The 23041-nt window shown below is 42.4% G+C and overlaps 1 protein-coding gene across 1 annotated transcript in view; it reads left to right on the top strand.

Annotated features, from left to right (window-relative positions):
- The first annotated feature begins 2259 nt into the window (after nucleotides 1-2259).
- The window catches only part of HHAT (hedgehog acyltransferase), a 364592-nt gene continuing 343810 nt past the window's right edge, over nucleotides 2260-23041 (top strand). Inside the window, exons 1-4 of the mRNA XM_055084098.1 lie at nucleotides 2260-2275; nucleotides 2714-2801; nucleotides 3270-3339; nucleotides 15239-15372. Coding sequence (XP_054940073.1) covers nucleotides 15282-15372 — 91 coding nt within the window. The 5' untranslated portion in view covers nucleotides 2260-2275; nucleotides 2714-2801; nucleotides 3270-3339; nucleotides 15239-15281. The remainder of the gene's footprint in view (nucleotides 2276-2713; nucleotides 2802-3269; nucleotides 3340-15238; nucleotides 15373-23041) is intronic.

Below are 23041 nucleotides of genomic sequence, written 5' to 3'. Positions count from 1 at the left end.
ATAATAGATGACAGAGTATATGTTTTAGTTTAATTTCCACTTTTTTATTTTTGGAAAATTAGGGAATTTTCAGGATATCCCCCCCAGTTATAGTATATTTTGGTGCATTATACTATATTTTCCTTATTATGGTATAAATTGAAATGATATAAATTAAAATTGAAATCTTTGTAAAGAGCATTTTCTACATTATGGATTATCTCCTTTGGATTTATTCCCATAAACAAAATTCAAAATCAAAAGGTTTAAACATTAAGGGTTTTCATAATTGTAAGCATTCTGATATTGCCAAATTGCTTACCTACCTAAAAAGTGTATAAGTGCTATCACACAGCACCCTCACCAGCCTTTAATGTCATTTATTAATTTTTGTCAACTATTTTTGTGAAAAATTGTGTTCTTATTTTACTTTGCACTTCTTTGAGATTCTTTCAATATGTTGTTTCCTTATTGTATATCCTAGTTTTTTTTTTAGTGGATTGTTTATTCATGTGTCTTGCTCATCTACAATTGGATTCTAATGTTTTCTTATTAATTGTATTTAATTTATATATAATAAACAATAACACTTTGTATCATAGTTCCTGCAAATACTTTCCCCAGTCTATCACTTACAGTTCAATTTTGACTATTTTTTATTTAATTGATGTTTCTAATTTACCTATGATGGAATCTGCCCTTATTTTGTGCTTTCCAGTGAATATGTTGTGTGTGCAGAAAGGGGTTAAATGTAAATGACAGTGAACCTACATTATTGTCCAATAGTGTCATTTAGAAATAACACAGGAGTTATCTTATCCCTGTCCCTGAGTCTGACACTACCTGAGTAGTGAGAGTTCTTACTCTGTCCCTCCCTTTGCCAAACCCTTCAGGTGAGGGTTGCCAAATCAAATACAGGATGCCCAATTAAATTTGAATTTCAGATAAACAACAAATACTTTTTTAAAAAAGCATCAATATGTCCCAAATATTGCATGGGCCATACGGATACTAAAAAATAGTATTCATTGTTCATCTGAGACTAGATTCAATGTTAGCTGGGCATCCTGTATTTTTATTTGCTACATCTGGCCCTCCTACTTGGGACTAGTTTATTTACACCTGCTTACTTAACACCATCCTGTACTATGTGTTGGGGCTGCGGATGGTGGGAGCTGAACGAGGAGATAGTTCCTGTCCTCAGAGAGTTTATACTCTGGTTTCCCAGAGAATTTCGCGATCAGAAAAATAATCCCCTGGACTATTTCAATGACTGCTAGAATAAACTTTGAGCACAGCCTCTGTGTTTTCCTGCTGCCTAACGCAGAGTTGTCCACGTTTACCTGACCACAGAACCACCTGAAACACCCCTCCCTTGGGGAGTCTGATTCTTTTGGTTTGAAGAGGGATCCAGGTGCCAGCGGTTTCAACAAGAGCCCAGGTGATTCTCCTGCCCAGGTAAGTCTGTGGAACTCTGGCAGCCTTGGCGTTGGAGGCCTCTGAGTAACACCTGGCATAAAGTCACGGTCCAAGGCAGCTTCAGATCTTCCACTCTTTTACGACCTATTCAAAATCACTGATATACATTTTGCAGTGCTGATCTTTTTTGTAAGCTGCTTTACAGTTCATGAAGTTCATCCCATTTGGTCTTCACTCTAATTCTCCAGGAAAGCCGGGAAGCTTATTTCCGCTTTACAGAGAAGGACAAGGAGGCTCACAGGGGCTAAATTCACACAAGTCTCCAGAAGCCGCCCGAGCGGCAAGGCCCGCCCTCTTTCCACCCCACCGAGCTACCTCCTTTCGCGTACAAAACGTACGTGGGGACCACTGGGGCTGGACTTCAGGTGACTTCCGCTCCCAAACCTGCAGCCCCAGGCCTGCAATTAACCGGGGGTGGATAGGTCCGTGCGCTGCTGGGCGCAGGCACCGGGGCCCACGGGTGAGCGGGGGCTGGGGCTTCGCGGGCCGGCGCCAGGCGCTCCGGGAGCGGAGTGGCGGGCAGTCCTCCCGCGGGTCCCCTCCAGCCGCGCGGCCTGCTCGCCACCGCTCCCGGGGCGCCGCCTGCTTGCGAGCCCGGCGGCCTGGAGCGGCGCGCGCGGGCACGGCGGCGGCGGGTACGTGCTCCGAGGACGCGCGCGGGGCTGGTCCTCCAACCACCGCTCCCGGGGAAGAGGGCGGCTTCCCGGGAAGCCTGTCGCCGCCGCCGCCGCCAACTCGGAGGTGCGGAGAGGGTTGTTGGGAACTCGGGGCGCGCGTGAGCGTCACCAACGCCGCCGCCACCCGGGACAGCCCGGAGGTTGGTAGCTGGTGACCGTAGTGGGTCCTCGGGAAGTTAGGTGTTGACTTTCTGCTTCGATTGACTCGGTTGAGAAAAAGAAACGCGCGATACGCTTTCTGTTTCCAATTCCCGTCCCTGCGTGCGCGCCCGAGGGCGGGGCAGAGGAGCGGAGACAAAGGCGCGGGGTGGGGGTCGGGGGGGGCGTGCGCCCGGGTCAAGGCTGCGTTCTCCTCGGCCGGCCGAGTCTGCTCACGCCCATGCCAGCGTCCCCCTTCCTTGGCTTCGTCCCCAGTTTCTGGCACTGTTGCTGGAAGTGTGGACGCCGGTCCCCTTGGCGATCTTAGAAGTGCGCCTGCCTGACTGCTGCGGCTCCAGTGACCCCCAAAGTTAGAGACTTCTTTTGCTTTCTACTCTCCGGACTCAGTTTCCCTCTTTTTTTCTACGTGTGGCCTTTAGGTGGCATCAGTCTTGATGTGGAAAGGCCCTCCTCCTTTCAATCCCTACAAAGTGGGCGAGAGAGGTACTAGGATGGATAGCACTGGTGGTAAGAAATGTGCTGCTTCGTTACTTCGTGGCTCTTGGATCAGGGCAGTCAGGCTAGCCAGTTGGTATCCTCGGTGGTTTACATTATATGGGGGTGCGACTCACTGTTTCTGTCCCTTTCTGATTTGTATTCCTCCTTCATTCATTCGCACAGCTAGGCGTTTACTTGCATGTGATAAGTGCTATGGGAACACAAGGAGAGGAGAGGGAAGGCTTTCCTGAGGAGGGGGTGGTTTTTATACTGGAATTTGAAGAATAAGTATGATTTTTTTTCCCTTTCATTCTTCATGTTCCGCCTTTCTTACAATATGTCTCCCTCCTTTCTCAGTGGCAACCCCTAACTGTGATTAAGTGTTGGATAGGAACAGTCAGTTCTGACTTGAGAAAGATTCAGCTAATAGTGATGGGGACGATGTGCTTGTCAGGTGCTTTAAATCCATTATTTTTAAACCTTTTAATAACTGGGAAGGATACCTAGTGTTAGCCCTTTTCACAGCAGAAGAAAGGAATACTTAGAAGAGATGCCAGAGCCACAAAAAGTAAGTGTTGGGATCGGGTTTTGCACTCCTCTTTCTGGGTCAAAACCTATGCTTTATCTGCTGTTTACTTTGCCCCCTCCTTGGGAAGTAAGTTATATGGACTAACTTAGAGTGAAGGCCAAGTCTTTAGAGAGAGCAGTCATTTTTGTGGGTGGCTAGATGTTGGTGGGAACTCTGAAGGTAATGTCAGGAACTAGCCAGGGTGAGCCTTACTCATCTGTGTGTCTTCTTCCAGGCCAGGGCCTGGCCAAAGGGAAGTGCTCCTTAACTGTTGCCTGGGAGATCCATGGCTTGGGTGAGATTCTTGATTCTTTGTAGGGGTTCCTTACCCTTTTTTTGTGCCATGGACTTCTTTGGAGTCTGGGGAAGCCAATTTTTAAAAGGCATTTTAAAATACATAGAGTTACAAATTATATTGAAACAGTGATCAAAATAGTGTAAAAACCCCAACATTTATAATAGTAATTTTTTTCTTGATTAGTGCATTAAGTGACAAAATTCAGGGCTGTATCAGGTAAGTCTCAGAATTTCAAAGTAGTGATGCCCATGTAAATGATGTTTTGCAGTATTTGCAACAGCTGCACTGTAGTACGACGGAATTTGTGACACTTATTGGTGACAGTCACCAGAAATGCTCTTACTAGTGTGATTTGCTCTTCTCACTTACAATCAAATGAAATTCTGAATTTCAGTTAGAGGTTCGTGAAAATACAGACATATGAGAAAAGAAGTTTTAAGTTCATGGCCTCCTGAATTCTGCCTGTGGACATTTTGTGGGTGGAAGGCTGGGTATCTAGGTTACAAACCCAACTAGTGGTGGTTTTTCTTCTTCCACATTCTTGCTGGCCACCCTACAGCATTACTAATGGCTGTTTCCTTCTCCTTCAGTCTGTGTCTCCTCTTCTGCAGGTGCACAGTTGTTTCTGGTGATAAAAGCTGTTGAGAGAGAATTGCTGGATTGTTTATATGCTCTACCTCTCTTGCTCCTTCTGTGCGTAATTCTGCTGAAGAATATTCCAGTGATAGTGGATTTATTTGTGTCATATAATGCATGACCATCTTCCCTTCCTTCCCTCCAATGGTGTATGGTATTACCAGTGTCAGGGAAGAAAAACGGAGTTATCACTACATATCCTACAGACATTTAAAAAATCTTCACATGTTATTATGAACAATTTTATGGTAATACATTTGAAAATTCAGTTGAAATGGACAAGTTTTTTCAGTAAAATACCTCATAAGACATAAGAACTAGAAAATCTGTATAGTTCCATATCTATAAAGAAATTTAATATGTAATTAAAAATCTTTTCATAGCAGAATTTCCAGGCCCAGATGGTGTCACTAGTGCAATATTACAGACATTTAAAAAAAATGAAAAAGAAGGAATACTCCCTGACTGCTTTTATAAGGCCAGCATAACCTTGTTACTAAAGCTTGATAAGGAGATTACAAGAAACTATAGTCCAAACTCTCACAGAAAAGATGCAAAAGCCCTAAAATGGGTATTGGTAAATCAAATCTAGCGACCTATACCTATATTTATAGGATACTAAACCATGACTGAGTTGGATTTATTCCAGGAATGTAAACTTTGTCTAACATTAGAAAATCAATAAATTAACCGCAGTCACAGAATAAAGGAGAAAAATTACTTGATAAACTTCAACACCCATTTGTGATAAAAAATTCTTTGCAAACTAAAACAATATTGAGAGAATTTAAAGTTTTAAAATAATGAAGGGTAAGTCATTGCTCTAGAAATAAATGTGTGCATTCAGTATAATCCCAATCAAGATCCCAGCAGAGTTTTTCCAAAAATAGTAAGCCAATTTTAAAATATATTTGGAAATTCTAGACAATCTAAGTAAAAGAACAAAATTGGAAAACTTAAGCTAATAGATAGTACTGTACGTAGTTTGTCAGCATGGTGTTGGCACAGGGCTAGACAGACCACAGAACTGAGTAGAGAATCCATAAACAGGCTCACCTGTATGAGGTCTCTTGATTTATGACAGAAGTGGCACTGCAGTGCTCTGGAGAAAGGACGGCCTTTTCAGTAAATGACGCTGGGCCAATTGGATATTGCAAATGGACAAGATGAATTTTGATCATCTACCTCACCCCATACACAAAAATTAATCAAGATACATCATACATCTAAATGTGAAATCTGAAACAAGAAAGCTTCTGGAAGAAAGCAAAGTAAAACACCTTTATGACAAAGGTTTATTGACTAAGACACAAAAAGCAGTAGTTATAAAGGAAGATATTGGTAAGAACTACGGTTCATCTAAAGATTCCATAAAGAGAGTAAAAAGGCAAGCTACAGAATGGGTGAAGGTATTTGTGATAGTTATGTCCAATAAAGGACTCATACCCAGAATGTAGAAATAATTTTTACAAATCATTGAGAAAAAGCCCAGTAGAAAAACGGGCAAGTCACTTCCCCAAAAGATTTCCAGATTCCCAATAAACATATGAAAAAGTGGTTAACCTCATTAGTAATTAGGGAAATGCAAATTAAAACTACAATGGGATATCACTCTATACTCAACAGAGTGGCTAAAAACAAACCAAAAAATCTGTCAATGCTGAGCATTTGTTAGGATATGGAAAACTGAACTTCTCATACATTGCTGATTGTTATGAAAATTAGTGTAACTTTTGGAAATTGTTTTGCAGTATCATTTACTAAAGATGGACATACACATCCCCTATGACCTGGCTTCCTGTTTAGGGTCTATCATTCTTTGATAAACACTAAGCAGTAAGACAGGTGTATTTGTACCAAAAGACATGTAAAAGAATATGCAGAGCAGTATTATTTCCTAATAGCCCCAAGTTGGAAACAACCCATGGGTTCATCAATAGTAGAATGGACAAAAGCCTAAGTAAATTGCTTATACAATGGAATACTCCACAGTAATAAGAATGAACAAATTATTGCTTTATACACAGCATGGATGAGCCTCACAAATATAAAGCGAAGCAAAAAGAAGGTAGACACAAGAGTAAGTGCTATGTGATTCCATTTTTTTTTTTTTTTTGAAGTCCGAAAATGGGCAAAACTAAATAAACTAGGGCGTTAGGAGTCAGGCTAGTGGTCACCTTTAGTGGAGTTATAAGGAAAGAACAGAAGGGGCATTCAGTTTTTTATCTGAGCAGTAATTCCTGGCGTGAGTCTGCTTTTTGAAAGCCTTACATTTTTTTTTCTTTATCTAAGCATACTTTAATACAAAGTTTACTTAATATATATTATTAAAAAATTTGATTCATTCAGATGGCTCTAATCTGGGGAGTGTAAGATGTGGTGGACATGATTCTTGGTGATTAAATAGGCTTAAAATAGGTTGGGAATTTTCCGGGGAAAGGATACAATATCACATCAGTAGCTTTTCTGAACTAGGGGCTTATAAATCTGACTCCTTTTCTGCCAATCTTTAACAGCAGAGATCTGGCTTAAGGGCAGTTCATATAAAAGGACTTAAGAGTTATGTTTGATATTAAGATTGATATCAGTGTGAGACAGAAGCCAAAAAAATCCTAAGTTGAGAACTGAATGCAAAATTTTGTTTTCAGGTTTCATTTTCCTGCAATTTAAGTTTTTAAAGTTTATATCAACTAGATTAAAATATTCTGATGTTTTATATAAATCCTTTTAATTAGGTACTTTCTTTCCACTAGGCCATGAACTAATTGAGGGCAGGGGTAGCATATTAGTTTCTGTAAAAAATGACCACAAACTTAGTGGCTTCAAACAACAGAAATTGATTACCTACAGTTCTGGGGATCAGAAGTCCACAATGGGGTGGCAGGGCTGCATTCCTTCTGGAGGCTTGGAGTGGTGGGGGGGCGAGGCAGAGGAGTGGTGTCTTTCTTCGTTGCTGCTGTTCTCTGCCTCTACCATTCCTTTGTTCTTGGCCCCTTCCTCCATTCTCAAAGTGTTATCACTCTAACCTCTGCTTCCATCATCATATCTCCTCTCTGTCTCTGACCCTCCTTCTTCCTTCTTAGAATGACCCTTGTGATTACATGGGCCCACATAGATAATCAGGGATAATGTCCTCATCTCAAGATCTTTAACTTAATCACATCTGCAAAGTCCCTTTGCCATGTAAGGTAACATATTTTTACATGTTCAGGGATTAGGGCATGGACGTTTCTGGGGTAGCTATATTTGGGGGATCCTACAGACGGAATCTTTATATTTTGCCGTCACAAATAGTGCAGTTCCTGATCTTCAGTAGGAGCTCACTGATAATTGTCGAATGCAGGAATGAGTCTAAGATTTCACTATTTGAAGTATAGTTTCGGAAGAAGAGAAACGATGGTCTTGTCCTACTCTTGCTCTGCCACAGCTGGAATTTTGGCTTCAGCTTTAGATACCTATACTATAAAGAGACAACTAACAGAATGGGAAAGGGTCTGGGAAGCAAGCCACTGAAATGGTTGAAGGAAGCATGGGGGTTTGTCCTGGAAGAGGGCTTGGGATGGAGCGGGGAGCATTCATTATCTCTGAATATTTGAAGGAGTAGGATTGGCAAGAATAATTAAGCCTTTCAGTATACTTAATAGTAGCAGTAATATTAAACACAACAAGAATGAGCATTTTAGAGCTTATTATGGCCAAGGTAATATTCTATCTCTTTGTAAACCCGTTTAATCCTCACAGCAACTCTCTGAGGGTTATTATTATCTCTATTTCATAAGTAAGGACATTGAGGCACAGTGAGGTCATGCAACTTGTGCTGGGTCACACAGCTAGAAAGTAGCAAAGCTGGGATTCAGCCTTTGGCATTCTGACTCCAGAGCCATCCTCTAAACTATCATACTATCCGGCCTCTGTGCTTTTAGTTCCTGCAGGTACAATAGGACTAGTAGCAGAACGTTTTTTAGAAATAGAGGGGCAGATTTTGACTCAGTTTAAGAAAAAAAAAGATGATAACAATAAGAACTTCTTAGAAACAGAGTTTCCCTGCCTTGCAGTGTTTCTGGAAGTGGTCAGGTAGCTTATTGTAAAAGGAATTCCCAAACGGGCTGGAGATTAGACCAGATGACAATATCGATTTTGAAATTTTGATTTGAGAATGTAATTCTTTAAAATATACATCTCTCTCAACCTTTGTGACATTTTATGTAATAAAGACCTACTGTGAGATGTAGTTGTTCCACTAACTTTCTAGATTTTATTTATTAGGAATTCTAACATACTGGTATGGTAAGCCACATCCCCGCCCCTTTTTTAGGTGCCATGGCTGTTCCTCCAGTAAAGAGATGGAAGCTGTTCTCTCTTCCCCCTTGAATCTGGGCTGGGCTCTTGACCAATACAGTGTTCTTTGAATTCTGGAGCCTGGTCCTTAAGAGACCTTGCACCTCTTGCCTTTGTTCTTTTAAGACCCTGAAGCCACCATTCTATGAAGGGTCCAGCCTACTGGAGGATGAGTGCCCACATGGAGGAGAAGTAAGGCACCTAGCTGACAGCTGGCACAAAATGCCAGACATGTGGGTGAGATCATGTTGTCCTCTCCAGTTTCCTTGAGCCATGCAGTGACTTAGTCATATGAGTGATGCCAGGTGAGATCAGAAGAACTGTCCAGATTGCCATCCCATAGAATCACAAGAGAGAATAGATCTTGTTATTTTAAGCCACTGGGTTTCGGGATGGTTTATTGCACAGTGATACATAACATTTGGTGCATATTTAGAAGTAGTGATATGTATTTTTAAATATTCTGTAATTAGACTTTTGCCCAGCCCAATGGACCTCTTCAATCTAGCTGATCATTCCAGTGCGTTGGTGAAGGCTTTCTGGGTTTGGAAAAGCGTTTCTCCGTAGTATCATGTGGGTAGAAGAATAAGATTCTTTGTAAGACTCTTAAGCAGGATTTGGAGAACACTGTACTGTGAGAGGACACGATGAATCTGGGCCTGGTTTTCCTGGTGAAAGTCATGTAATTTATAATCTGCAAAATAGGTTTCATCAAATTCTACCTGGAAAAGAGCAAAAGTCTGCTAACATCTTTTCCAAATGTGCTAGAATATTGCTCTACTATTATATTTTCTTTTCTTCAAAGCCATTGTCATTTCAGTGGGCATAGTTCCTTTTACTTTATTACTTTGTGGTTTCCAGAATGCTCATTTGTTCCTAAATTTAGAACTATTTCAATGTTATTCAGCCCTTACCTCTATATAGCTCCCGACTTTCCCCTCTTATTTCCGAGGTAAATTGGTTTGGTTTAGTTTGTCTTCTTCAGTAAATCTTCTAAGGAATGTACGAGTTAGATGTTTCATGTGTATTTTGATTACATCTAGTTGATTTTCTTCCTGGGGTGTATCTACGTTATACATAACTTTAAATTCTTTTGCATGTATATAGCTTATATTATCTTCTAGCTTTCCCAATGAATTGATTTTGTCATAGATGTTGAAAAAATGAATCCTGTGAGCTCTGTAAGAATAGGGAGGTGGGTGAGAGAAGGCTCTGGAATTAGACTTGATGAGTATGAATCTAAGCTCTGCTGCTTACTAGCTGTGTGATTTGGGGCAGGTTTCTTGATCCTTCTGGGCTTTGGTTATCTTTTGTGTTAAATGAGGATACCAGAAGTACCAATCTCAAAGAGTTGTTATGGAGATTAAATGAAAGAATACTTGTAAAGTGCTTTCTCAGCATAGGTAATCTGTAAATACTACTTATTGTAGTACAGCAGTTGCTAAACTCTGGGTAAGCTCAGTAGAGAAAAATTTCAGTTTAGTTAGTTGGGAGTGATGATGGTGATGCCACTGGAGATTGTTAGCTTCATGCTGAGGGTGCCGTTTTAAAGTCCTCTGGTGCATGGGAGTATTTGGTGAAAGCTCATTTAGTGCTAAATATCAAGGGCGAAGAGCAGAAAAGAATTTAAAGTGGGAGTGTTGGAATCCATTTGTTGTATTTATCAACAATAAAGGTAAAAGACTTTTGAAAAGATATTAGAAGTTACTGGGGAAAAGCATCTTACAGAAGTTACGTGTATGCACACTTCAGGCTCTGGCACAGTGAGCTATACTTTTCTGCCAAGAGTAGAGAACAGGATTTCTGCCTAAGAGAGTGGGAGTTGAGAACTTGGGTTCTATTTTTTGCTCCATGGCTGGCTTCTCTGGATCCTTGGGCAGATCACGTCCTTTCTCTGAGCAAGATTCTGATTCCTGAAAAAAGAGCTAACAACAGTTAGCCCTCCTGGTGAGAATGAGAGTGGATGGCATCTTTGAAAGCAGGTGGAGTGTTAAATTACAATGTGAACGCAAATGTACATTGCTTCAGTATAGTAAAATCCCTCTTAGCTGAGGAATTCTTGCCATTTTCCAGCTAAGATTTTATTATGTAGGCCGCTTGAGTTCTACAGTTCCCAGATAAATATAATACTTTTTGGAAATACCCAGCTTGGGGCTCTTATACCCAGTATGGGGGTAGAGAAATCTTGTTCCTCCAGTTTGACTTCTTTCCCCTAATCCCAGGGAAACCTCTGCTATGATTTTCTTCCAAGACCTAATCTTAAATGCATTTTCTCTCTGTCTTCACTTTGTGCCTGTTTCTCACCTTCATCAATAATATTCAGCTTTGAGACACTGTAGTCTTGACAGCTTTGGAGATGCTATTTTATGTCCTTTATTTTCCTCCGCCCCCCCGCCTTCGGCCCCAATGCCTCCTGGACTAATTTTGGTGCCAGGTGCAACTTAATTTTCCCTCCTCTCTGTTGCTCGGTTCCAGCACTTTCTCTCCACTTCCCACTGAGAGCCTGAATCGCTGACCTCCCTGCCTTTAGTCTACTGCTATGTCAAAGGGCTTCTTCCTGAAGCTTCATGAAAAAATTAAATGTGCTGGCTCACAAGCCTTAGGTTTCTTCAGGTAATCAGATCTGAGCCTGTCATCATATAGGTTTAAGACCCTCCCCCACTTGGCTCCTAAACTATCCCCATTTTTTCTCCCTCACAGTCCTGACCAGTATCCCCACCAAAGTGGAAGTGTTCTCAGACACATCTTCACCATCAGACATCCCAGCAACCTGCCTCAGCTCTCACATATCAGTACTATAACCTCCTTTATATAGATCGATCAGGTAGTTTCCTACTTAAAAACAGGCTATGTTGCTGTAGATTGGCTGTTTCCTATAGAAATCATGTTATAAATGGTGACGAGTTTCTAAGCTATCAAATGGATGCCCACTTAGCTGATAATGTTGCTGCAGGACTGAATCTTATGCATGAAAAACAGAAAAGAGGCATTACTTACACATTTGAGTAAGGGCTTCTTTGATTTCATCATGGTAGCTTATGCCTAAAGAAGAACATAAGCATGTTTAGAAAATGAGACATACACACTTGAGAATTCTCTGAGAGAGTTTTTAGGAACGTTTATGGGTTTGGACATTAAAAAAAAAAAGTTCTAGTTACATTCCCAAAGGTACAGCTTTGTGTTGTGTCATTGAATCCTTTAAAACATATCTACTCTGATTGGCTCTCTGAGTGCACAGCTGAAATGAACAGGGAGGGGGGGAAACACTGGGGAGAGGAATTTTCTTGAGATAAGTGGACAAGAGTTGGACAAAAGTATTAAGGAAGAAAGATCTGTTAAGAAGGACAGGTGGGTGTCTGTGTGGTGGTGGTGTTTTGAGGTCACATTCCTGGGATTGTGAATGATGAGGCAAGAAAAGTGAGGACTGTATATAATTCCTTTGGGGCTAAGAAAAGAGGTGGTGAGAAGAGACACTGGTCAGAAAGCTCTCCAGGTGGCTCCCAAGGACAGTTTGTTAGCTGTCTGGGGTGGCCGTAGGTCGAGTGTGGGAAGAGGATGGGGATGAGAAATTGGAGAGAACTCTGGGCATGCCGATCAGCTGAAGAAGGCCCAGCAGCAGGTAGGATGCTCACCCCCTCTCCCCATGGAAGGTCAGTTAGCTGTCAGCAATTCTGAAAGAAAACCAGGGCTCTGGCTAGGTAAGCTCCTGATGAATTAAATTCACTAACTGGTCCTGCTGGACAGATCTTAGCTAATGTTTATTGAGTGCTTGCTCTGTGCCAGGCCCTGGGTAAACATTTTACATTTAATCCACTCAATAACTCTATGAGGAAACGTATCTGGAAAGTTGTGATCCACTTAAATTCCTCAGCCAGTCAGCGGCAGAGCCCGGTCTCCCCTAGGGCTGCATCTCTCCCTGATATGCTGTCAGCAGGAGGTTATTTGGTCCAGTCTCCAAATTTTAAATATGAGGACACAGTCCTGCTGCTTTGTTGTTTATTACTGTGTATCTTTGTGTATATGTCTGCAAAACACATACACTGTAGCTAAAAGTAGCATCAAAAAGGAAAATGTTATAACGCTGAGTTTTCTAGTTTCCTGACAGTTAAATCACTAATTCAGGGGAACTGTCCTAGAAGGAGAATGTCCATGAAAAGGTTCAAAAGAGCAGGGCTTCAGGAACTTTGATTTAATCTCCAAGATTATTTTTGTTCAAATTTAGTAGCATTTGAAGAGGGGTTCAGCTCTTTGCTAATTGAGGAAGTCATCCAATATAGTAATACCAACATCCTTGGAAAGGAGAGACAGTATGAAACCCAGAGGTTGAAATTCACTTCCCACTAAATTGAAAATTACTATATTCCTACAAAGTTCCAGAAAGAAATCTTAACATATTCTAGGAGATGCCAGGTATTTAAAAATAAAGTGTGACTAGAAATGTATGAAGTTAGAAGTGGCTCTGAAAAGTAGTAGGGGAACCTGAGAAGGCATTGTTGAAGTACTAGGGCTTAGGCAGCTTGGGATTGAGAGCATGAGTGGCTGCTTCTGGATTTTTTAGGAGATCTGCAGGAGAAACTCAGACTAGACTGGCTTGGCAACTTTTAGGTAATGACCAGAGGGTCCTCTGGTTGGAGCACCACTGATTTCTGACCTCATATTTTATGAAAGTGTTACTGAGCCCAAGCTCGTACTGATCACCACACAACAGGCCACTAAATTGAGAGACAAGGTGTTGGGGCAGGGAATAGTGACTTTATTCGGAAAGCCAGCAGACTGAGAAGATGGTGGACTAGTGTCCCAAAGAACCATCTTACCTGAATTTGAATTCAGGTTTCTTTTATAGTGAAAGGAGAGAGGGTGTGGCTGGTTGTTGCAAACATCTTGGTGTCAGGATCCTTTGTTCTTGCAGCTGTCCATGTAGGTCAGATGGTTATGATGTTCCTGTGAACCTCCAACAAGACAAATGTTATTCTCTGTCCTGCAACTTTTTATCTCTATATGAATGAAAAAGTGTTATACCATTAAAGGTCAGAGCCTTAGGGAATGGGCTCTCCTGTATGTTTCAGGCTATAGGCAATATTTTAAACTTGTAGCAAAAGCAATAGAATACAAAGGTTAAAAGTTAAACAAAACAGATCCAACATGGAGTCAGATTTGTTCTTCCCTATTACAAAAGCTAAAGTTTATATCCCTTCCTGCTGCATCTCCCTGTAGCCTGAAGAAAGGATTTTGTGTGTGGCAGATTCGGAGCCAGGCTCTAAGGACAAGTAACCCTGTGAACTGGTGCTAATGGGGCTGGTGGCTGTACCTGAGCAGTGGGGTGGGGGCCCAATAGTCCCAAGACCTGGATTTGAGCCCTGGCTCAGTTATTTCTGATTGTGTGACCTCACTGTGCTTCACATTCCTCATCTGTAAATGCCTACCTCCCTTGCTCCACCTACTTCACCTGGCTGTTGTGAAGGTAAAACGAGCTCATGTGTGAATTCTGATTTTTGGTGTTACTGTCACATATTAGAAATGCTTGCTTGGGGCTTAAAATTTTGCTCATTTTAATTTGACATCCACAATGAGACATATTTGAGAGGTTTAAGTAAAGCAATGAGGGCCATAAAAGGGTTTACATTTAGTTAACTCTTTGTTATTTGGGAACTGGTCATTTAATTTGCAGCATTTTAGGACTTTCTGTTACCTGCTTTATTACTTAGAATATAGACATGGCAGCCATAACAGAGAGATCGAGAACAGCACAGGCTTAAATATCCTGGGGATGCATTTCTCTTTCATGTAATGGTCCAGATATAAGAGGTTCAGGGCAGTTTTGGGGGTGGGGCTGAGGTGGGGTGGTACATGCGGTCAGGGACCGAGGCGACTCTGTCTTGTTTTTCTATGTGGCTTTTACCTCTTGGTCCAAAGGTGGCTGTTCCAACTCCACCCAGCAGGAAGGGGATGACCACAGCCTCAGAGCCAGAACTATTCAAATGTCCACACTTGGATACACTGTAGAGTTGAGCTCAGCATCCATGTGTTCAGATAGAAATTCAATTACTGTGTAAGAAGGGAGCTTGCATATACAGGATGGGCAACTAGCAGGCTATTAACTTCTTTTTAAGAAGTGCCCAGAAGATGGAAGACAGAGTGGCTTTATTAATCCATTCTTATAAACAACTATGGGATGGCATTTGAAGGGGAGAACAAGGAGGTTAATGCTGTTGGCTTAGAAGAGGTTTGGAGATGATTTGTGGTTTTCTTTTATTCAGGCTTTTGAATAGTAATTTATTATTTATTCGTAGAGCATTTAGTAGTCCTTTCCTACTACATTCCACGTCCTGTGCTGGGTGCTGGGACTCAGAGATCATGGTCCCTACTCTCTAAAGGTCCACTCCACAGGAGGAGACACCTGCCCACCCTGGGCAGGCAGGGTGTGTGTGTGTGTGTGTGTGTGTGTGTGTGTGTGTGTGTGTGATGTGATGCAGGTGGGATAAGGTCATGGCAGGACGAGGTGTGATAGGAGGAGGGTTATGTCTGTATCCCCTTGAATAGTGATGGGTCCCTGGGAGAACAAGTAAGATTCTGTCCTCTAGTGTCATGTTTATGGTTTAATGTTTTTATTTCTGTTTCTCTTCCTAGAAACTCTCAGCGTGGGCCACAGGACCCTTTGTCACAAGGAGCAATGCTGCCCCGATGGGAACTGTCTTTTTACCTGTTTGCTTCCCTAGGCTTCCACTTCTATTCTTTCTATGAAGTTTACAAAGTCTCCAGAGGTAAGGCCCCAACTTTTCTAAACTTGTCTCAAGAAAGGAAGATGGAGGAGGGAGTGCTCCGAGGTGGAAGATTCAGGAAGATAGCCTCATGGGCTCAGGATGACTTGAGCCCTGCTTTGCTTTCCTCCTGTCTTGGACAGTTTGAATCAATGACCTGAGTTGGTGGAGTTTTCCACCCTAATCCTGGATCTTTGGGGTGATCCTGTGGCTGGTCTTCTGTAATAAGAAGGTTTGATTCAGTGGCTACTGAAGGCCATGGAGATGATTTGCATTCATAATTAGCAGTAACCTCTTTAACTTCTCTCTCGCCATTACTCCTCTGAGACACATGGAGGCCCGGACTGCTTTACTCTTCTTGTTCTGCTGTCCACAGTGCTTTTGTGCACATGTTGAAGAGGACTCATTACCAAGTCCTCCTGCCAGCCCTCCTTTCCTTTAAGGGCAGCTTGGAATAAACATTGCCCTGTCACTTCTGCTCACGCCAGTTGGCCAGCACTGAGTTCCCTGGCCACAGCTGGAAGGCTGGGAAATATTGTCATTAGCTTGGTGGCCGTGTGCTACATAAAACTTCTCATACTGGGGAAGAATGGAAGAAAGAATTTTGGAGGGTCCATGAGTGATCTCTTCCGTAGTCAGGGACAGTTTCCTAGAGGTGATGGTGAGCCTTGTTTTAAGGAAGAACAGAAGTCAGCCAAGTAGAGAAAGGGGCAGAGGCTCTGTGGACAGAGATGTGTTTGCAGGCAAATGGACCAGCATGTGCAATGCCATTGGGGTGTGAGAAAACACAGCATGACCTGGGAACTCCAAACCACTCAGTAGGGCTGGAGAGTAGTGCGTGGAGGGAGAGTGGTAAGAGTTGAGCTTAGATCAAAGAGCAAGATAGATTGTGAATGACATTGTGTATTCATTTGGCCGAGGAGTCGGGACTTTATCTTGAAGGCAGGGGAGTTTGCTGAAAGTAACTGTGGTCACTTAAAATGGCAAAGGTAGGTTTTGGTAAGCACAGTTGACAGTGCTGTGCCCCCAGCAGCTGCCTCCCTGTGGATCACTGGAATCAGCTTTGCCCGCATTCTACATATGTTCCACTCAAAGCCATGGGAGAGACTGACTGTCTAAAGTAGATGAAGACTGTTTGGTCAAGGCTGTCCAAGTAGCTGTATTCCCTGGCTGGAGCCTCTGAGCTCTCAGGGCCCATGTGCAAGGAACTAACCTGGTCTATGTCAGGCACCATGTTAGGTACTTTATGTACCCTGTCTCATTCTCTCTTTAGAGTAGCCCTGTGAGATGGTGTGTTACTTAGAAGATAGGCTTGGCTGCAGAAACATAGCCTCCAAAATAACTGTGGTCAGGGCTGGTATGGTGTCTGGATAGCATCCATGACCCTGGCTGCTTCTACCATGTTCCTCTGCCATCCTTGACATATGGTTCCACCTCATGATGTGAGATGGCTGCTCCAACTCCAGCTGCCATGTTTGCTTTTTTCCCAGCAGGAATCATGGAAGGGAAGGGGGAGGACAGACCCTCTCTTTTTTTTTAGAGCATCACCTTGAAAGGTGCTTATGTCATATTCTTTCATGTACTGTTCGTTAGAACCTAGTCCTGTGGCCATATCAACTATGAGGCAAGCGAGTAAATGCAATCTTTGGTTGGGAGGCCATTTTTTTTTCCAGCTAAACCGAAGGGTTTTATTATAGAGGAAGAAAGAAAGAATGGATGTTAGCAGTTCATCAGTCTTTTCCATAAAATGGGTGTGATCGTTGTCCATTGTTACCTAACAAACCATCCTGAAGCTCTGTGATTTAAAACAACTACCGCCATTTATTATCTCTCACTGTTCTGTGAGGTTCTTTTCCTTTTAAACAGACTGGTTTTTTTTTTTTTTTTTTTTGCTAAAACAGCAGTCTTCTATCTCTTTGACCTTTTTTTTTTTGGGTATGCGGGCCTCGCACTGTTGTGGCCTCTTCCGTTGCGGAGTACAGGCCCCGGACACGCAGGCTCAGCGGCCATGGCTCACGGGCCCAGCCGCTCCGCGGCATGTGGGATCTTCCCGGACCGGGGCACGAACCCGTGTCCCCTGCATCGGCAGGTGGACTCTCAACCACTGCACCACCAGGGAAGCCCCTAGACTGTTTTTTTAAGAGCAGTTTTAGGTTCACAGCAATATTGAGCAGGAAATACAAAGAGCTTCTATGCACTCAGTGCCCCTTGGCAAGCCTTGGCAGCCTCCCTGACTATCAGCATCCTGCGCCAGAGTTGATACAGTTTGTTACAATTGACAAACCTGTATTGATATATCATCATCATCCAAAGTCCACAGTTTATAGTAGGATGCATTCTTGGTGGTGTTCATTCTGTGAGTTTTGAGAAGTATAAATTACATGTATCCATCATAGTATCATACAGAGTAGTTTCAGTGCCCTAAAAATCCTCTGTGCTCTGTCTATTCATCCCTCCCTCCCCTTTAACCGCTGGCAACCACTTATCTTTTTACCATCTCCATAGTTTTACCTATTTCAGTTTAAAAAAAAAATTTTTTTTTTTTTTTTTTTTTTTTGGCAGCAGTGCACACCTTGTGGGATCCTAGTTCCCTGACCAAGGATCAAATCTGGGCCCCCTGCAGTGGAAGTGCAGAGTCCTAACCACTGGACCACCAGGGAATTCCCAGTTTTATCTGTTTCAAAGTATCATATAGTTGGAATCATACAGTATGTAGCCTTTTCACATTTGTTTCTTTCACTTAATATGCATTTAAGGTTCCTCCATGACTTTTCATGGCTTGGTGGCTTATTTCTTTTTCATGATGAACAGTATTCCACTGTCTGAATGTACCACAGTTTATTTATTCACTTACTTAAAGGCATCTCGGTTGCCTCCAAGTTTTGGCAATTATGAATAAAGCTGCTATAAACATCCATGTGTAGGTTTTTGTACGGACATAAGTTCTCAGCTCTTTTGGGTAAATACCAAGGAGCAATGGCTGAATTGTATGTTAAGGGTATGTTTATTTTTATAAACAGTTTTCTTCCGAAGAGTTGCCAGTTTTCTTCCAAAGAGGCTATATCATTTTGCACTCCTGCCAGCAATGGGTTCCTGTTACTCCACCTCCTTGTAAGCATTTGGTGTTGTCAGTGTTTTAGATTTTGGCCATTCTAATAGGTGTGTAGTGGTATCTTGTTATTGTTTTAATTTGCATTTCCCTGATGTATATTGTGGAGCATATTTTCATATGTTTATTTGCCATCTACATGCTTTGATGAGCTGTCAGGTGAGGACTTTTGCCCATTTAAAAATCAGATTGTTCATTTTCTCACTGTTGATTTTCAACAGTTTTTGGTATCTTTTAGATAATAATTCTTTATAAGATATGTTTTTGCAAATATTTTCTCCCAATCTGTGGCTAGTCTTCTCATTCCCTTTACAGTGTCTTTCATGGAGCAAAACTTTTTAATTTTAATCCAGCCAGGTTATCAATTTTTTCTTTCATGGATTATGCCTTTGGTGTTGTATCTAAAAAGTCATTGCCACGTCCAAGGTCATCTAGATTTTCTCTGATGTTATCTTCCAGGAGTTTTATAGTTTAGCATTTTACATTGAGATCTATGATGTCCATTTGTGAAGGGTGTAAAGTCTGTGTCTGGATTCTTTTTTTTTTGCATGTGGATGTCCATTTGTTCCAGCATCTTTTGTTGAAGAGGCTCTCTTTGCTCCACTGTATTACCTTTGCTTGTTTGTCAGAGATTGGTTGTGTATATTTATGTGGGTCTATTTCTGGGCTGTCTGTTCTGTTGCATGGATCTCTTTGTCTGTTCTTTTACCCATGCCACACTTACCATAGCTTTTTAGTAAGTCTTGAAGTTGGATAGTACTGGTTGTCCGACTTTGTTTTTCTCCTTCAATATTGTGTTGTCTGTTCTGGGTCTTTTGCCTCTCCATATAAACTCTAGAGTCAGTTTGTTGATATATACAAAATAACTTGCTAGGATTTTGATTTGGGTTGCATTGAATATATAGATCAAGTATGGAAGAACTGATATCTTGACAATATTGAGTCTTTCCATGAGCGTGGAATATATGTCCATTTATTTAGTTCTTCTTTGATTTCTTTAATCAGAGTTTTGTTGTTTTCCTCATATATAACATGCATATTTTGTTAGATTTATACCTAAATATTTCATTTTGGGGGGTGCTGTTGTTTTTAATTTCAAATTCTACTTGTTAATTGCTGATATATATTTATTTGTTTATTTATTTTTTGGCTGCATTGGGTCTTCATTGCTGCATGCAGGCTTTCTCTAGTTGCAGCGAGCGGGGGCTACTCTTCGTTGTGGTGTGCGGGCTTCTCATTGTTGTGGCTTTTCTTGTTGCAGAGCACGGGCTCTAGGTGCGTGGGCTTCAGTAGTTGTAGCACATGGGCTCAGTAGTTGTGGCTCGTGGGCTATAGAGCACAGGCTCAGTAGCTGTGGTGCATGGGCTTAGTTGCTCCGTGGTATGCGGGATCTTCCTGGACCAGGGCTCGAACCCATGTCCCCTGCATTGGCAGGCAGATTCTTAACCACTGTGCCATCAGGGAAGCCCCATTACTGATACATAGTAAAGCGACTGACCTTTATATATATATATTAACCGTGTTTCCTGAAACCTTGCTATAATTGCTTATTAATTCCAGGAGTTTTTTATGTCGATCCTTTGGTTTTTCTACATAGACAGTCATGTTATCTGCATACAAAGACAGTTTTATTTCTGCCTTCCCATTCTGTATACCTTATATTTCATTTTCTCCTCTTACTGCATTAGCTAGGACGGGCCCAGCCGCTCCGCGGCATGTGGGATCTTCCTGGACCAGGGCTCGAACCCGTGTCCCCTGCATCAGCAGGCGGACTCTCAACCACTGGCGCCACCAGGGAAGCCCTAGCCTGTTGTTTTGATGGATTACATTGATCGAGTTTCATGTTCTGTGAGACTTTGTTTTTAATAAATCTGGATTGGACTTAGCTGGGCAGTTCTTCTGCTTTGTGTGTTGTTGCTGGGCTGCAATTATCTGGTGGCTCAGCTAGGCTGAAACGTCCAAGATGGCTGACTCACATGACTGGCTGTCAGCCAAGAGCTCAGCTGGAGGCTGTCAACTGGAGTGCTGTGGCTCTCTGTACGAGGCTCTCCACATGGCTTTGAAGAAGGAGTATTGCATGTGTGTAAAACCAGAAGCTGCAGATCTCTTAAAGCCCAACCTGGGAAGTTGAGTAGGTCACTTCTGCCTCATTTATTGGTCAAAGCAAATCATAGGGCCAGTCCAGATTCAAGGGGAGGAAGGACTATGGCTTTTTATGGCTGGAGCAGCACACATAGACATGGAGACAAGGAATTGATGGTGGCCATCTTTGGAGTCTCTCTACCACCAGTAGTTGTGGCTCGTGGGCTATAGAGCACAGGCTCAGTAGCTGTGGTGCATGGGCTTAGTTGCTCCGTGGTATGCGGGATCTTCCTGGACCAGGGCTCGAACCCATGTCCCCTGCATTGGCAGGCAGATTCTTAACCACTGTGCCATCAGGGAAGCCCCATTACTGATACATAGTAAAGCGACTGACCTTTATATATATATATTAACCGTGTTTCCTGAAACCTTGCTATAATTGCTTATTAATTCCAGGAGTTTTTTATGTCGATCCTTTGGTTTTTCTACATAGACAGTCATGTTATCTGCATACAAAGACAGTTTTATTTCTGCCTTCCCATTCTGTATACCTTATATTTCATTTTCTCCTCTTACTGCATTAGCTAGGATTTCCAGTACAGTGTTGAGAAGGAGTGATGAGAGGGAACATCCTTACCTTTTTCCTGATCTGAGCAGGAAAGCTTCTAGTTACTCACCATTACGGATGATGTTAGCTGTAGGTTTTTGTGGGTGTTCTTTACTCAGTTGAGGAGGGTCCTCTCTATTTCTAGTTTACGGGAGTTTTGAATCATAAATGGGTGTTGGATTTTTTCGAATGCTTTTTGTGCATCTACTGATATGATCATGTAATTTTTCTTTAGCCTGTTGTTTTGATGGATTACATTGATCAAGTTTCATGTTCTGTGAGACTTTGTTTTTAATAAATCTGGATTGGACTTAGCTGGGCAGTTCTTCTGCTTTGTGTGTTGTTGCTGGGTTTTCTTTGTTTCTTTTTTTTTTTTGGGGGGTACGCGGGCCTCTCACCGCTGCGGCCTCTCCCGTCGCGGAGCACAGGCTCTAAATCTGGATTGGACTTAGCTGGGCAGTTCTTCTGCTTTGTGTGTTGTTGCTGGGCTGCAATTATCTGGTGGCTCAGCTAGGCTGAAACGTCCAAGATGGCTGACTCACATGACTGGCTGTCAGCCAAGAGCTCAGCTGGAGGCTGTCAACTGGAGTGCTGTGGCTCTCTGTACGAGGCTCTCCACATGGCTTTGAAGAAGGAGTATTGCATGTGTGTAAAACCAGAAGCTGCAGATCTCTTAAAGCCCAACCTGGGAAGTTGAGTAGGTCACTTCTGCCTCATTTATTGGTCAAAGCAAATCATAGGGCCAGTCCAGATTCAAGGGGAGGAAGGACTATGGCTTTTTATGGCTGGAGCAGCACACATAGACATGGAGACAAGGAATTGATGGTGGCCATCTTTGGAGTCTCTCTACCACAATGGGTGTTATACTTCTTTACCCAGATGGGGATACTGAGGTTGAAAAATATAACTTGTCCAAGGCCACACATCTAATAAATAATGGAACAGGTTTGTCCAACTCTAGACCCAATATTTTATTCTATTCTGCTACTCGTATTTATTGATAATTTAATTTCCTAAAGCAGCTTGCTTTATAGGAGAAGCCCTTTTATCCATTATACTGTAAAACTTCAAACCTTAAAATTTTATCCCAGTGGAATAAAATTTTTCCTTCTTATGTGGTGAAAGCTACTGGGATGGAGGTGGGAGGGGATCCTTCTGTGGAGAATACAGAACTTTTCTGCACCTCAGTTGATCCAGCGGCTGTCATCCTGTTTGATGTATTACTGACCACACCCTAGCCTGGAGCTTCTTTTATCCTTCAGGCTTTTTCTCTTAATATCAGTGCCAAAGTAGCCACTCCCAAGAAATGTCTTATTTCTTATTCCTTTTTCTATTCAGCTCATGGAAGCCAGATCCCCCTGCCTTGCCAAAGTGTGTTTAACGCAATGTTGAGTCTTTTTGGCTCCACGTCTTCCTATCTAATTCAAGAAAAAGTGCCGCTTAACCCACATTGTGGAAGGAGATCCACTGGGAAAACTGTCTCTTCTGTGAACTTTTTTGGAGTGTTTGTTTCTGGAGCAAATATAGGGCCTAGAACATACTAGAGGCTCAGAACTTATTCGTTAAGTGGAATGCCACGGGTGAGTACTTACACCGCTGCTTTCTCTGGGCACAGAGCAGGCGTCTCATTCACTGCTCTCTCCCCCATCAGCAGAAGCAGGGTGGTCTGACCATTAGGCACAGAAGACTGATTATAACAGCCCTAGTCACAAGGGATCTCTTGGTAAATCCACAGCAGGGACTGAACAGAACAGCCCTTCTTCCACTCAGCTCTTCCAAGAGTCTATATAGAGTGTGTTAAAGTCATATGGAAATGCTTGGGGGCGGGGGTGGGGTGGGGTGGGGGTGGGGGGTGGGGGTGCGGGGGGGTAGTG

This window comes from Physeter macrocephalus, chromosome 4 (genome assembly GCF_002837175.3).
Source record: "Physeter macrocephalus isolate SW-GA chromosome 4, ASM283717v5, whole genome shotgun sequence".
NCBI classification, from domain to species: domain Eukaryota; kingdom Metazoa; phylum Chordata; class Mammalia; order Artiodactyla; family Physeteridae; genus Physeter; species Physeter macrocephalus.
The sequence above is the reverse complement of the archived record's forward strand: the minus strand, read 5'-3'. Positions and strand labels throughout refer to the sequence as shown.